Consider the following 13,988-nt stretch of genomic DNA (forward strand, 5'->3'; position numbering starts at 1 on the left):
AAGCACAAGTTGAAATCAAGATTTCGGGGAGAAATATCAATAACCTCAAATATGCAGATGATAGCACCCTTATGGCAGAAAGTGAAGAAGAACTAAAGAGCCTCTCAATGAAAGTGAGAGAGTGAAAAAGTTGCCTTAAAACTCAACATTCAAAAAACAAAGATCATGATATCCTGTCCCATCACTTCATGGCAAATAGACGGGGTAACAATGGAAACAGTGACAGACTTTATTTTCTTGGGCTCCAAAATCACTGCAGATTGTGACTGCAGCCATAAAATTAAAAAAACACTTGCTCCTTGGAAGAAAAGCTATAACCAACCTAAACAGCTTATTAAAAAGCAGAGACATTACTTTACCAACAAAGGACAGTCTAGTCAAAGCTATGGTTTTTCCAGCAGTCATGTATGGATGTGAGAGTTGGACTATCAAAAAGCTGAGCCCTGAAGAATTGATGCTTTTGAACTGTGGTGTTGGAGAAGACTTTTGAGAGTCCCTCGGACTGCGAGGAGATCCAACCAGTCAATCCTAAAGGAAATCAGTCCTGAATATTCATTAGAACTGCTGATGCTGAAGCTGAAACTCCAGTTTTTTGGCTACCTGATGGGAAGAACTGACTCATTTGAAAAGACTGTGATGCTGGGAAAGATTGAAGGTGGGAGGAGAAGGGGATGTCAGAGGATGGGATGGTTGGAGGCATCACAGACTCAATGAACATGAGCTTGAGCAAGCTCTCATATTTGCTAATGGACATGGAAGCCTGGCATGCTTCAGTCCATGGGGTTGCAGAGTCAGACATGACTGAGTGACTGAACTGAATGAAGATGATGATGACCTCCTTCAAAAGGTCCTGTGTATGAACTGCCACAGTCAGTGTCTCCAATCCTGTAGCAGGCCACAGCCAACCCATGCCTCTGCCAGAGACTTCTGGACACTTATGGGCAAGTCTGGGTCAGTCTCTTGTGGGGTCACTGCTTTTTTTCCTTGGTCCTTGTGCACACAAGGGTTTTTTTTTTTTTTTTTTCCCTCTTGCCCTTCAAGAGTCTGTTTCACTAGTCCTGTGTAAATTTTGGTGGCCTTATGGTGGGGTTAATGGCAACCTCCTCCAAGAGGGCTTATGCCATACCCAGGTCTGCTGCACCCAGAGCCCCTGCCCCTGTGGCAGGCCACTGCTGACCCGTACCTCCACAGAAGACATTCAAACAGGCAGGTCTGGCTGGTCTGGCTCAGTCTCTGTAGGATCTCCTGGTGTGCACAAGATTTTGATGGCCATAGTACTGGAAAAGGTCAGTTTTCATTCCAATCCCAAAGAAACTCAATACCAAAAAATGTTCAAACTATCACACAGTTGCACTCATCTCACACACTAACAAACTAATGTTCAAAATTCTCCAAGCCATGCTTCAACAGTATGTGAACAGTTAACTTCCAGAAGTTCAAGCTGGATTTAGAAAAGGCAGAGGAACCAAATTGCCAACATCCGTTGGATCATAGAAAATGCAAGAGAAACATCTACTTCTGCCTTATTGACTATCCCAAAGCCTTTGACTGTGTGAATCACAACAAACTGTGGAAAGTTCTTCAGGAGATGGGAATACCAGACCACCTGACCTGCCTCCTGAGAAATTTATATGCAAGTCAAAAAGAAAGTTAGAACTGGACATGGAACAATAGACTGGTTCCAAATAGGGAAAGGAGTGTGTCAAGGCTGTATGTTGTCACCCTGCTTATTTAACTTATATGCAGAGTACATCAAGCGAAATGCTGGGCTGGATGAAGCACAAGCTGGAATCAATCTCCTGTTGCCAGGAGAAACAGCAATAACCTCAGATATGCAGATGACACCACCCTTATGGCAGAAAGTGAAGAAGAACTAAAGAGCCTCTTGATGAAAGTGAAAGAGGAGAGTGAAAAAGTTGCCTTAAAACACAACATTCATAAAATGAAGATCATGACACCTGGTCCCATCACTTCATGGCAAATAGACAGGGTAACAATGGAAACGTTGACAGACTTTATTTTCTTGGTCTCCCAAATCACTGCAGATGGTGACTGCAGCCATTAAATTAAAAGACACTTGCTCCTTGGAAGAAAAGCTATGACCAACCAAGACAGTGTATTAAAAAGCAGAGACATCAAAGGACCTTTTCTGACAAAGGTCCTTGTAGTCAAAGCTATGGATTTTCCAGTAGTCATGTATGGATGTGAGAATTGGACTATGAAGAAAGCTGAGTGCAAAGAATTAATGTTTTCAAACTGTAGTGCTGGAGAAAACTTCTTAGAATCCCTTGAATAGGAAGGAGATAAAGCCAGTCAATCCTAAAGGAAATCAGTCCTGAATACTCATTGGAAGGACTGATATTGAAGCTGAAACTCCAATACTTTGGCCACCTGATGGGAAGAACTGAATCATTGGAAAAGACACTGATGCTGGGAAAGATTGAAGGTGGGAGGAGAAGGGGATGACAGAGGATGAGAAGGTTGGATGGCATCACCGACTCAACAGACATGAATTTGAGTAAACCCCGGGAGTTGGTGATGGACAGGGAGGCCTGGCAAGCTGCAGTCCATGGGGTCGCAAAGAGTGGGACACCACTGAACGACAGAACTGGACAGAGATCTCTTCAAGAAAATTGGAAATACCAAGGGAACATTTCACGGAAAGATGAGCACAATAATCGATAGAAATGGCATGGACCTAACAGAAGCAAAACATATTAAGAAGTGGTGGCAAGAATACACACAGAAGAACTGTAAAAAGATCTCCACGACCCAGATAAACATGATAGCATGATCACTTACCTCGAGCCAGACATCCTGGAGTACAAAGTCAAGTGTGCCTTAGGAAGTATTACTACCAACAAAGCTAGTGGGCATGATGGAATTCCAGTTGAGCTATTTTAAATCCTAAAAAATGATGCTGTTAAAGTACTCCACACAAAATGCCAGCAAACTTGGAAAACTAATCGTGACCACAGCACTGGAAAAGGTCAGTTTTCATCCCAATCCCAAAGAAAGGCAGTGTCAAAGAATGTTCCAAGTACCACACAATTGCACTCATTTCACATGCTAGCAAGGCAATGCTCAAAATCTTTTAAACTAGGCTCCAACAGTATGGGAACAGAGAAATTCCAGATGTATAAGCTGGATTTAGAAAAGGCAGAGGAATCATAGATCAAATTGCCAACATTCCTTGGGTCATAGAAAAAGGAAGGGAATTCCAGAAGAACATCTACTTCTGCTTCATTAACTATGCTAAAGCCTTTCACTGTGTGGATCACAATAAAATGTGGGAAATTCTTTAAAAGATGGGAATACTAGACCACCTACCTGCCTCCCAAGAAACCTGTATGCAGGTCAAGAAGGAAGAGTTAGAACTGTACATGGAATAACAGACTGTTTCCAAATGAGGAAAGGAATATGTCAGGGCTGTATATTGTCACCCTGATTATTCAGCTTTCATACAGAGTACATCATGCAGAATCCTGGGCTGGGTGAAGCTCAAGCTGGAATCAAGATTGCTGGGAGAAATATCAATAACCTGAGATGTGCAAATGACACCACTCTAATGGCTGAAAGCAAAGAGGAAATAAAAAGCCTCTTGATGAAGGTGAAAGAGGAGAGTTAAAAAGCTGACTTAAAATTCAACATTCAACAGACTAAGATCATGGCATCCAGTCCCATCAGTTCATGGCAAATAGATGGGAAAACAATGGAAACAGTGGCTCACTTTATTTTCTTGGGCACCCAAATCACTGTAGATGGTAACTGTAGCCATGAAATTAAAAGATGCTTTTTCCTTGGGAAAAAAAAAATGTTATAACAAACCTAGATAGCCTATTAACAAGGAGAGACATCACTTTTCTGACAAAGATCCATGTAGTGAAAGCTATGGTTTTTTTCACTAGTCTTATATAGATATGAGAGTTGGACCATATCATGAAGTCTGAGCGCCAAAGAATTAATGCTATCAAACTGTGGTGCTGGATAAAACTCCTGAGAGTCCCTTGGATAGGAAGGAGATCAAACCAGTCAATCCTAAAGGAAATCAACCATGGACATTCATTGAATTGACTGATGGTGAAGCCAAAGCTTTAATCCTTTGGCCACATGATGTGAAGAGTTGACTCACTGGAAAAGACCCTGATGCTGGGAAAGATTGAGGGGCAGGAGCAGAAGTGGACAAGAGAGGATGAGATGGTTGGATGGCATCACTGTCTCAATGTACATGAGTTTGAGCAAGCTCCTGGAGATGGTGAATGACAGGGAAGCCTGGTGTGCTGCAGTCCATGGGGTCACAAAGAGTCGGAAATGACTAAGTGATGAACAACAACAACTTCTCTTTCAGTTACTCATCCATCAGACATGAAGTCAGGTACCTCTTCAGTTTCAGGGATGAATAAGGCTTAATTTCTTCCCTAGAGAAGTCAAAGCCCATCAGGGAGGTAAATACACAACTCATTACTGGAGGGAGTGGTAGGTACCATAATGTAGACTTTCCTGGGGTTGCAGGGAGCCCCAGGGAAAAAGGCGTCTAAATTTTGGAATGGAGAGAGAGTTTAGGGATACCCTGAGATCATCTTCATTGTTGACAAAATCAACATTTGCCTTCCAGTGTGCCTGTCTGCTTCTCCCTGGACATCCCTGAACCCAGCCTTGTGCTGCCCCAGAACAGCATCATCTGGGGAGGATGCTTCGATTTCTGCTTCAGCAGGTTTAAAACCCACTGAGATCATTTCTCGGAGAAGGCAATGGCACCCCACTCCAGTACTGTTGCCTGGAAAATCCCATGGATGGAGCAGCCTGGTAGGCTGTAGTCCATGGGGTCGCTAAGAGTCAGACATGACTGAGCGACTTCCCTTTCACTTTTCACTTTCATGCATTGGAGAAGGAAATGGCAACCCACTCCAGTGTTCTTGCCTGGAGAATCCCAGGGAGGGGGGAGCCTGGTGGGCTTCCGTCTATGGGGTCGCACAGGACTGAAGCGACTTAGCAGCAGCAGCAGCAGCAGCAGCAGAGATCATTTGTATTTAGGTTCCTGTCTCTTCCTTCAGAGCAGATTGTTTCTAAATTGTGTGTTTATGGTTTTGCCTTTATACAGTTCTAAGAAGACTTTGTCTTTTTCTTTTAAGGTAACAATATGCTTGCACAGCCTGTGGATTGGGCCACTTATGGCTATCACAGTAATCATCCTGCTCTGGATGGAAATAGGAATATCATCTCTTGCTGGGATGGCACTCCTTATTATTTTGATGCTTTTGCAAAGCTTCTCTGGGAAGTTGTTTTTATCACTCCGGTAAGAGAAACACTGGTTTAAAAAAATAGATGATATGTACTTGGTGAATCCACAGTCTACTCTATGCTTTTGTTAAAACAACAACAACAACCACCTTCTCTGATCTCTTTTTTTGCATGTGTTATAGACCCTTCAGGCTTAGCTACTGGAGACTCCATCCTTAAACCAAAGACTGATCTTGAAAGGGGAAAGGTGAAGCCATTTTCTGGCTCTTCCTGGAATTGCACTTGAATAAGTATAGTGTCTGTAAGCAGAATTTACCTAAGTCCAAGTTATTTAAACATTATTAAATAGTAATCATCCTATAGGCCCAATTCAAGCTGTGTATATTTTTGGTATGTTTGTATTAGGATCATTTTCAGTTATTTAAGTTCATGTCTTGTTTTTAATTCACTGTTTGCATTAAGTTATCAGAACTCCAAGGGCATAAAGACATAAATTTATAAAGCCCCACAGTATCAGCAGCTCATGTGATAAGAGTATCTAGTGATGAAGGGTCTAATGGTGATGAATTAGACTTGAAATATATGTCAGGGGATTGGAGCTGTGTTGTTGTTCAGATTGTCAGGTGATGGAGATGTTGTACTGTTTGAAGCACATTGAGCTCTTTTCCTTTCTTTTTTTGGTGACTTTATGCATGTTATTTTTCTCTACTTGGAATTTCATTTCTTATGGTTACCACAGAAAGATGTTCCTTATCCTTTGAAGCCCTGTTTGAGTGCTACCAGGTCTCTGAAGCTTTTCTTGCTCTCCTTTCCCAGTGGAATTCACAGCCCCATCTTTTCTGATCCTCAGCACTTTAATCCTATTTTATTAAAGCACTATGTCTTTCCATTAGATTTGGGTGTCTTCTGCCTTCCCTACCTGACCACAACCTCCCTGGGCAGGTGGTTTGTACCTGACTTACTTCAGGTCTTCCTTAGCCAATACTGCAAGTTCTCCAAGTTACTTGTTGAATTGGGCTGAATGGTTGACTTCCTAACTGAAGTCTTTCTCCATTTGTACTTTGAGTAGGACCTGCCTGCATTGTCAGCTTAGGAGAGCTGTAGGAAATCATTTGATCCCTGGTCTCTGACTGTGCCACTGCTGCTGTCGGTAAGGAAATTTTGGCTGTGATCACTAAGGCTCATCTCTCATGTGTGTTCCCATAGGAGTAAGATTGCAGCTTTCACAGACACCAGGCTCAGGACCATGAATGAAGTTATAACTGGCATCAGAACAATAAAAATGTATGCTTGGGAAAAGTCATTTGCAGAGCTTATTACCAGATTGAGAAGGTAACTTTCTGTATATGTCAAACCACAGTTCATACCTTTTTATTTCCTGTTTTTACTGAATGGTTTAAAAGTATTACTGTTCTTTTACTTACCATCCTCCTAAAAGAAAAATATATAAACTTCTTTCTTATATAGAAATGAAATTTCACATATTAATACCCCAAAACTCAAGAAAGCAATGATCTTAAGACGTTAGTATTTGAGTTGATGACATTTAAACTAAAACTACAATGTATGTTAACATAGAACAAAAGGGAAGATTGTAGAGATTGGGTATATTTGTATTGGGCCAAACTTTATGAATCAGTATTTTTTATTCCAAACAGAGCCATGAAAATACCATTCCTTTTGAATTTGCTTTAGGTTTATAGAAATTTTGTCCATCTTTCATTTAAATAGCTGATGAGTGTTTATACTCCAGCACAAGGTATTCATAATTCTCTGGATGCATCCTGTTACCTTTCACCTTTGCACCTTTGTGAGGGCCCCTCCCTCTGCTGGGAATACACTCTCTCATCTTCCTTCTTCTCTGGCTTCCACCAGCCCTGACTGACTCCCACTCATCTTCTCAGGGCCCATGTATGTATGAATTGCCCTGACTTTACTGCTCTGGGTTACACATCTCTGCTTTGTGCTCCCATGGGGGCCATGCTGGCTGCCTCTCTCTAATGTCTTGGTGGACATGTGAAATTTTAGTTCCCTGACTAGGGATCAAACCATGGATGCTGTGTTAAAAGCACAGAGTCTTAACCACTGGGTAACCCATCTTCTTTTTTAAGTTCATGAACTCCTGGAAGGGACAAGTTCTCTCTCTCTGTCATCCTCAAGGTACCCTGCACAGGACTTGTGATTATGAATGCTTGTTGAATGAATGTTCAAACTCAAGTGTTATTGACCCAAAATGTTTAAAAGTGTGACATTAAGCCTCCATTTACTTGGGAGAGTGAAGTGGTAATGAAATGTGTGGTCCTTGGGTCAGGGCAGAGCCCCAAGTGTGCATTGTATAGTGTCTCCATGATGTGAGGGATGGTTTATCTTAATCTGTGTCTACTCCCTAGAAAGGGGCCACTCACACAGGGCACTTGAATTCATAGCTTGGATGTTGATGCTTCTTTTAAAATCTATTTCCTTCTCTCTTTTACAGGAAGGAAATTTCCAAGATTCTGAGAAGTTCCTACCTTTATGGAATGCATTTTATATTCTTTGACACTGCAATCAGAGTCATCCTTTTTGTCACCTTTACCACCTATGTGCTTCTTGGCAACACGATCACAGTTAACCAAGTGTTTTTGGCCATAACACTGTACCAAGTTGTGCAGTTTACAGGCCTTCTCCTCTTCCCCATGGCCATCGAGAATGTAGCAGAAACAGTCGCTAGTGTCCAAAGAATCAAGGTATGGTGACAGATAACTTTTTAAAGTTTTAGGTAGATTTTAGGTAAAATGGTTCCTTTTATTTGGTGTCACTGTGTGCCAGTTAGATGAGATTTAATGCTTTCGGGTATAGCTGGTAGATGTTCCAAAATGTCATACATATTCCCCTCTCTTCTTTGGTAGAATACATTACAAATAATGTAAGATCACTGCTCATTTATGAGCAGCAGTAGCAGAGGCACAGGGTTCTTGATGTACAAGTGATGGCTGCAGGGCAACTAAAATGTCTAAAAGCAAAAGAAGTAAACAGATTGCATCTCCTGTGTTAACTTTAATGACTAGCAACTGTGTTCAGTCCTGGGGTGAATTGGATTCCTCTCTGAGTCTGGAGGGAAAGAATTTGATGAGAGGTCTTGCCCCTTGGACAGGAAGAGTGGCCTCATATTCACTTAATTCATTCTTTAAAAATGGTTTCTTTCCTCCACAGATGGTTTGCTTGTTGATTTCTAAACATGCCTTTTGGATCTGACTTGTCCTCTTTACCCTTACTCTTTAATCCTATCTCTAGTTGGCTTCTTCCTTTCAAATTTCTGATTTCCACCATACCCACTGTCTCCTTTTTTTCTAACTGTCTCCTTTTTTTCTAACTGTCTCTGTATTGCCAAGGGCAAATAATTTACATCACCAAAATAAGAGCCCGACATACAGTAGGCTCTAAAGTACTTGCATGTTTATGAGTATTTCTAAAATGAAGGTAAACTGGCTCTGTGAGCCATCCTGGTCATGACTTCGAGTGTCTGGGCTTTATAAAATATTTAATTTCTTTTGTCCTTCTCCTCAGTGATGGACAGCCAGTAACAGATCTAGAGTGAAGTTTGGGTGCGATTTTATTTTTGGGTCTTATCATAAAAATTGAATTTTTTTACGATGAAGTTTTTATATACTATTTAAAAAAATGATTACTCACAAAGCAGATCAGTCGTACAGGGTTAGCTCTGGTCCCCTGAGTTTTATCATTCTTTCTGATAGGGGCTTCTAGCAACACTTTTAAGGGATGGTCCATTCAGTTCAACAATTTTTTTTCCCCCGTAACTTTTGCATCTTGAAAGAAAACACTTAGGAATATCCCTGGACCATAGTCACATTGTCAATGACAGGGTAGTGTGTCCAGATGGAGGCTTCATACATATGCTGTACTGCTGTGATTTTGTTACAGCGCTGTGATTTTGACACAGCCACTATCTTTGATCGCTGTTGCCAGGGCTCACTGTGTGGTCTGGGTACATGCAAAGTCTTACAGGTTTTCTCATTTAATCCTGACAGCAATTGAATGAGCTAAGCATGTGTCCCTGCTTTATAATTAAGGAAACAGGTTTCTGTATCAGGTGAAACAACTCACCCTTCCTCAAATAGCCTGCAAATGACATTCTAGGATTCTACCCAAAGCCTGGTTTCTTAGTAATTGTTACATTATTGTCTTCTTAGTACCTTCTGCCAAGTGGAGTAACTCCTTAAGTGTGATTTATATCAACTAGTCTCACTCTGAAGATATGCAAAGGTTCCCTGCTTCCTGAAAAATTAAAAAAATTAACTGTTAGCTCCACTGGCCATTCTGTTTGTTTCCCAGCACTCTGACAACTGAGGAAGGAGGGAGGTGGTGAGGTTGTCTCTGTGACTGCCACAGTCACCTCCACTTTGGAGTCTTGGCTCACTCTGTTGGGCCTCCTGGGTTGCCTTCTCTTTCATTAATTTAAGCAAATACTGCTGAGCCTCCAGCAGCCCCACGAGCCTTTTCCAGCACTTTCATTCACACTGATTCAGGGCTCCCATTTATGTACACAGCCAGTCCTGCGCCAGCTAGCATTATGTCGGGTGGGCTGATGTTGACTCCCTGGTAGTGTTCCAAGCCCCGTGACAGCTGACTGTGTGTCTGGTAGACTGTGTCTGATTCTTTAGTGTAGTGCCCGGACCATACTGGACATATCATGGGCATCAAATACATACTGGATTGACTGAAACAACAGTTACAGGAAATGGCTGGGAGGCTACAGAGGCCCAGGGTGGCCCAACCTGCACTAGAAGCTGGAGAAATGCAGAGGGAGGGAGCAGACTGGGGTTGGCATTCCTGGAACATTGATCTTTGGTGTGTATGTGGTAGTGTGTTTCAACTTAGGGGAGCTGGATCTTATCAAGAGTGGAAATAGATCTGACTCTTCCCTTTGTTTTCTGTGTCTGTCTGTGCATCAAACCAGCCCAACTGGACTCAGTGGGCCTGCTCTCTAAAGAGAGGAGTTGTGGCTAGCACAGCCTGGTGTTCAATGAGACTCTGCTGGCCTGGCTCCTGGTCTGGGCTCTTGAGTCTTGTAGATAGTTAGGAACACTCAGTCTTGATTAACAAAGTTAGTCTGAAAGTCTTGCCAGCCATCATGAGATAAAAGATTAAAACCATCAGACTTTATGCTAAAATGTATCTGGAGTCCAAAGATGATCATGACACAGAATTTCCTCCTGTTTGGGGTTGGGCAGTCTTTTCTCTCTCTCTCTCTCTCTCTTTTTTTTTCTTATTTTCATTTTATTTATTTTTAATTGGAGGATAATTGCTTTACAATGTGTTGATTTCTGCTTACAAGATCATGAATCAGTCATAATTATACATATATACCCTCTTAAACCTCTGACTCTTTTCAATCCCATGGACTGTAGTCCACCAGGCTCCTCTGTCTGTGGAATTCTCCAGGCAAGAATACTGGAGTTGGTTGCCATTTCCTTTTCCGGCAGTTCTTCCCAACCCAGGGATCGAACCCACGTCTCCCACATCGTAGGCAGATTCTTTACCATCTGAGCTACCAGGGAAGCCCTATTTTCATTTATTTATTTATTTTTAATTGGAGGATAATTACTTTACAATGTTATGTTGATTTCTGCCATGCAATGTCATGAATCAGTCATAATTATACATATATATCATCTCCCTCTTAAACCTCCCCCCCCGCCACATCCCACCCCTCTAGGTTGTCACAGAACACCAGGTGGAGCTCCCTGTGTTACACAGCAACTTCTCTCTAGCTAAGTTGCTCAGTCATGTCCAACTCTTTGCAACTCCCTGGACTGTAGCCCACTAGGCTCCTCTGTCTATGGGATTCTCCAGGCAAGAATACTGGAGTGGGTTGCCATTTCCTACTCCAGGGGATCTTCCCAACCCAGGGATTGAACCCGTGTCTCCTGCATTGGCAAGTTGATTCTTTACTACTGAGCCAGCTCTGTTTTACACTTGATAGTGTATATATGTCAGTGCTATTTTTCTCTCTCAACGTATGTCCCACCCTCTCCTTCCCCTGCTGTGTCCACAAGTCTGTTCTCTACATCTGCTTCTCCATTCCTTCCCTGCAAATAGATTAATCAGTATCATTTTTCTAGATTCCATATGCATTAATTTATGATATTTGTTTTTCTTTTTCTGACTTACTTCTCTGTATATAACAGGCTGTAGTTTCATCCACCTCACTACAACTGACTCAAATTCATTCCTTTTTATGGAATTGCCAACATTTCTTGGATCTTACAGAAAGCAAGGTGATTCCAGAAAAACATTTATTTCTGCTTCATTGACTATGCCAAAGCCTATGACTGTATGGATCACAACAAACTGGAAAATTCTTAAAGAATTGGGAATACCAGACAATCTTACCTGTCTCCGGAGAAACCTGTATGCAGGTCAAGAAGCAACAGTTAGAACTAGACACAGAACAATGGACTGGTTCAAAATTGGGAAAGGAATACAACAAGGCTGTATATTGTCACCATGTTTATTTAACTTATATGCAGAGTACATCATGATAAATGCCAGACTGGCATTTGTGAGTTATAAACAGGAATCAAGAATGCTGGGAGAAATATCATCAACCTCAGATATGTAGATTATACTAGTCTAATGGCACAAAGCAAAGAAGAACTAAATAGCCTCTTAATGAGGGTGAAAAAAAGAGAGTGAAAAAGCTGGTTTAAAACTCAGTATTAAAAAACTAAGATCATGGCATCTGATCCCATCACTTCATGATAAATAGAAAAGGAAAAGTTCTAAGCAGTGACAGATTTTCTCTTCTTGAGCTTTAAACCACTGCAGATGGTGAATGCAACCTTGAAATTAGAAGCTTGTTTCTTGGAAGGAAAGCTATGACAAACCTAGACAGCCTATTAAAAAGGAAAGACACCATCTTGCTAACAAGATGTAAGGTCTGTATAGTCAAAGTTATGGTCCTTCTAGTAGTCTTGTATGGATATGAGAGCTGGACCATAAAGAAGGCTGAGCACCAAAGAATTGATGCTTTCAAACTGTGGTGCTGGAGAAGACACATGAAAGTTCCTTGGACAGCATGGAGATCAAACCAGTCAATCCTAAAGGAAATCAACCCTGGATATTCATAGGAAGGACTGATGTTGAAGCTGCAGCTTCAATACTTTGGCCACCTGATATGAAGAGCTAACTCAATGGAAAAGACTCTGAGGCTGGGAAAGATTGAGGACAGGAGATTAAGAGGGCAACAGAGGATAAGACGGTTGGATGACGTCACTGATTCAATGGACTTGAACTTGGGCAAACTCTGGGAGATGATGAAGGACAAGAGAGCCTGGTGTGCTGCAGTCCATGGGGTTGCAAAGAGTCAGACATGACTTAGTGATGGAAAAACAACAAATATCCCATTGTATATATGTACCACAATTTCTTCATCCATTCATCTGTCATTGAATATCTAGATTGCTTCCATGTCCTGGCTATTGTAAATAGTGATACAGGGAACATTGAGGTACATGTGCCTTTTTGAATTATGGTTTTTCTCAAGGTGAATGCTCAGTTGTGAATGCTGGGTCATACAGTAGTTTTATTCCTAGAATTTTAAGGACTTCCATACTCTTCTCCATAGTGGCTGTATGGATTTACATTCCCACCAACAGTGTAAGAGGGTCCCCTTTTCTCCACATCCTCTCCAGCATTTATTGTTTGAAGGTTTTTTGATGATGGCCAATCTGAGTGGTATGAGGTGGTACCTCATTTAGTTTTGATTTGCATCTTGAAAGGAAATGCAAAAAAACAAAATGGTTGTCTGGGGAGGCCTTACAAATAGCTGTGAAAAGAAGAGAAGCGAAAAGCAAAGGAGAAAAGGAAAGATATAAGCATCCGAATGCAGAGTTCCAAAGAATAGCAAGAAGAGATAAGAAAGCCTTCCTCAGTGGTCAATGCAAAGAAATAGAGGAAAACAACAGAATGGGAAAGACTAGAGATCTCTTCAAGAAAATTAGAGATACCAACGGGACATTTCATGCAAAGATGAGCTCGATAAAGGACAGAAATGGTATGGACCTAACAGAAGCAGAAGATATTAAGAAGAGGTGGCAAGAATACACAGAAGAACTGTACAAAAAAGATCTTCATGACTCAGATAATCATGATGGTTTGATCACTAATCTAGAACCAGACATCCTGGAATGTGAGAGTCAAGTGGGCCTTAGAAAGCATCATTACGAACAAAGCTAGTGGAGGTGATGGAATTCCAGTTGAGCTCTTTCAAATCCTGAAAGATGATGCTGTGAAAGTGCTGCACTCAACATGCCAGCAAATTTGGAAAACTCAGCAGTGGCCACAGGACTGGAAAAGGTCAGTTTTGATTCCAATCCCAAAGAAAGGCAATTCCCGAGAATGCTCAAACTATCGCACAATTGCACTCATCTCACATGCTAGTAAAGTAATGCTCAAAATTCTCCAAGCTAGGCTTCAGCAACACATGAACCGTAAACTTCCTGATGTTCAAGCTGGTTTTAGAAAAGGCAGAGGGACCAGAGATCAAATTGCCAACATCCGCTGGATCATGGAAAAAGCAAGAGAGTTCCAGAAAAACATATACTTCTGCTTTATTGACTATGCCAAAGTCTTTGACTGTGGATCACAATAGACTGTGGAAAATTCTTCAAGAGAAGGGAATACCAGACCACCTGACCCGCCTCTTGAGAAATCTGTATGCAGGTCAGGAAGCAACAGTTAGAACT

The 13,988-nt window shown here is 41.5% G+C and overlaps 1 protein-coding gene across 1 annotated transcript in view; it reads left to right on the plus strand.

Moving 5' to 3' along the window:
* The window catches only part of LOC100337053 (ATP-binding cassette sub-family C member 4), a 1,051,816-nt gene that overhangs the window by 145,905 nt on the left and 891,923 nt on the right, over positions 1 to 13,988 (plus strand). The window contains exons 7-9 of the mRNA XM_059892301.1: positions 5,133 to 5,296; positions 6,448 to 6,573; positions 7,718 to 7,967. Of these exons, the coding sequence (XP_059748284.1) occupies positions 5,133 to 5,296; positions 6,448 to 6,573; positions 7,718 to 7,967 (540 nt within the window). The remainder of the gene's footprint in view (positions 1 to 5,132; positions 5,297 to 6,447; positions 6,574 to 7,717; positions 7,968 to 13,988) is intronic.

The sequence above is a fragment of the Bos taurus genome, chromosome 12 (assembly GCF_002263795.3).
Source record: "Bos taurus isolate L1 Dominette 01449 registration number 42190680 breed Hereford chromosome 12, ARS-UCD2.0, whole genome shotgun sequence".
Lineage (NCBI taxonomy): Eukaryota > Metazoa > Chordata > Mammalia > Artiodactyla > Bovidae > Bos > Bos taurus.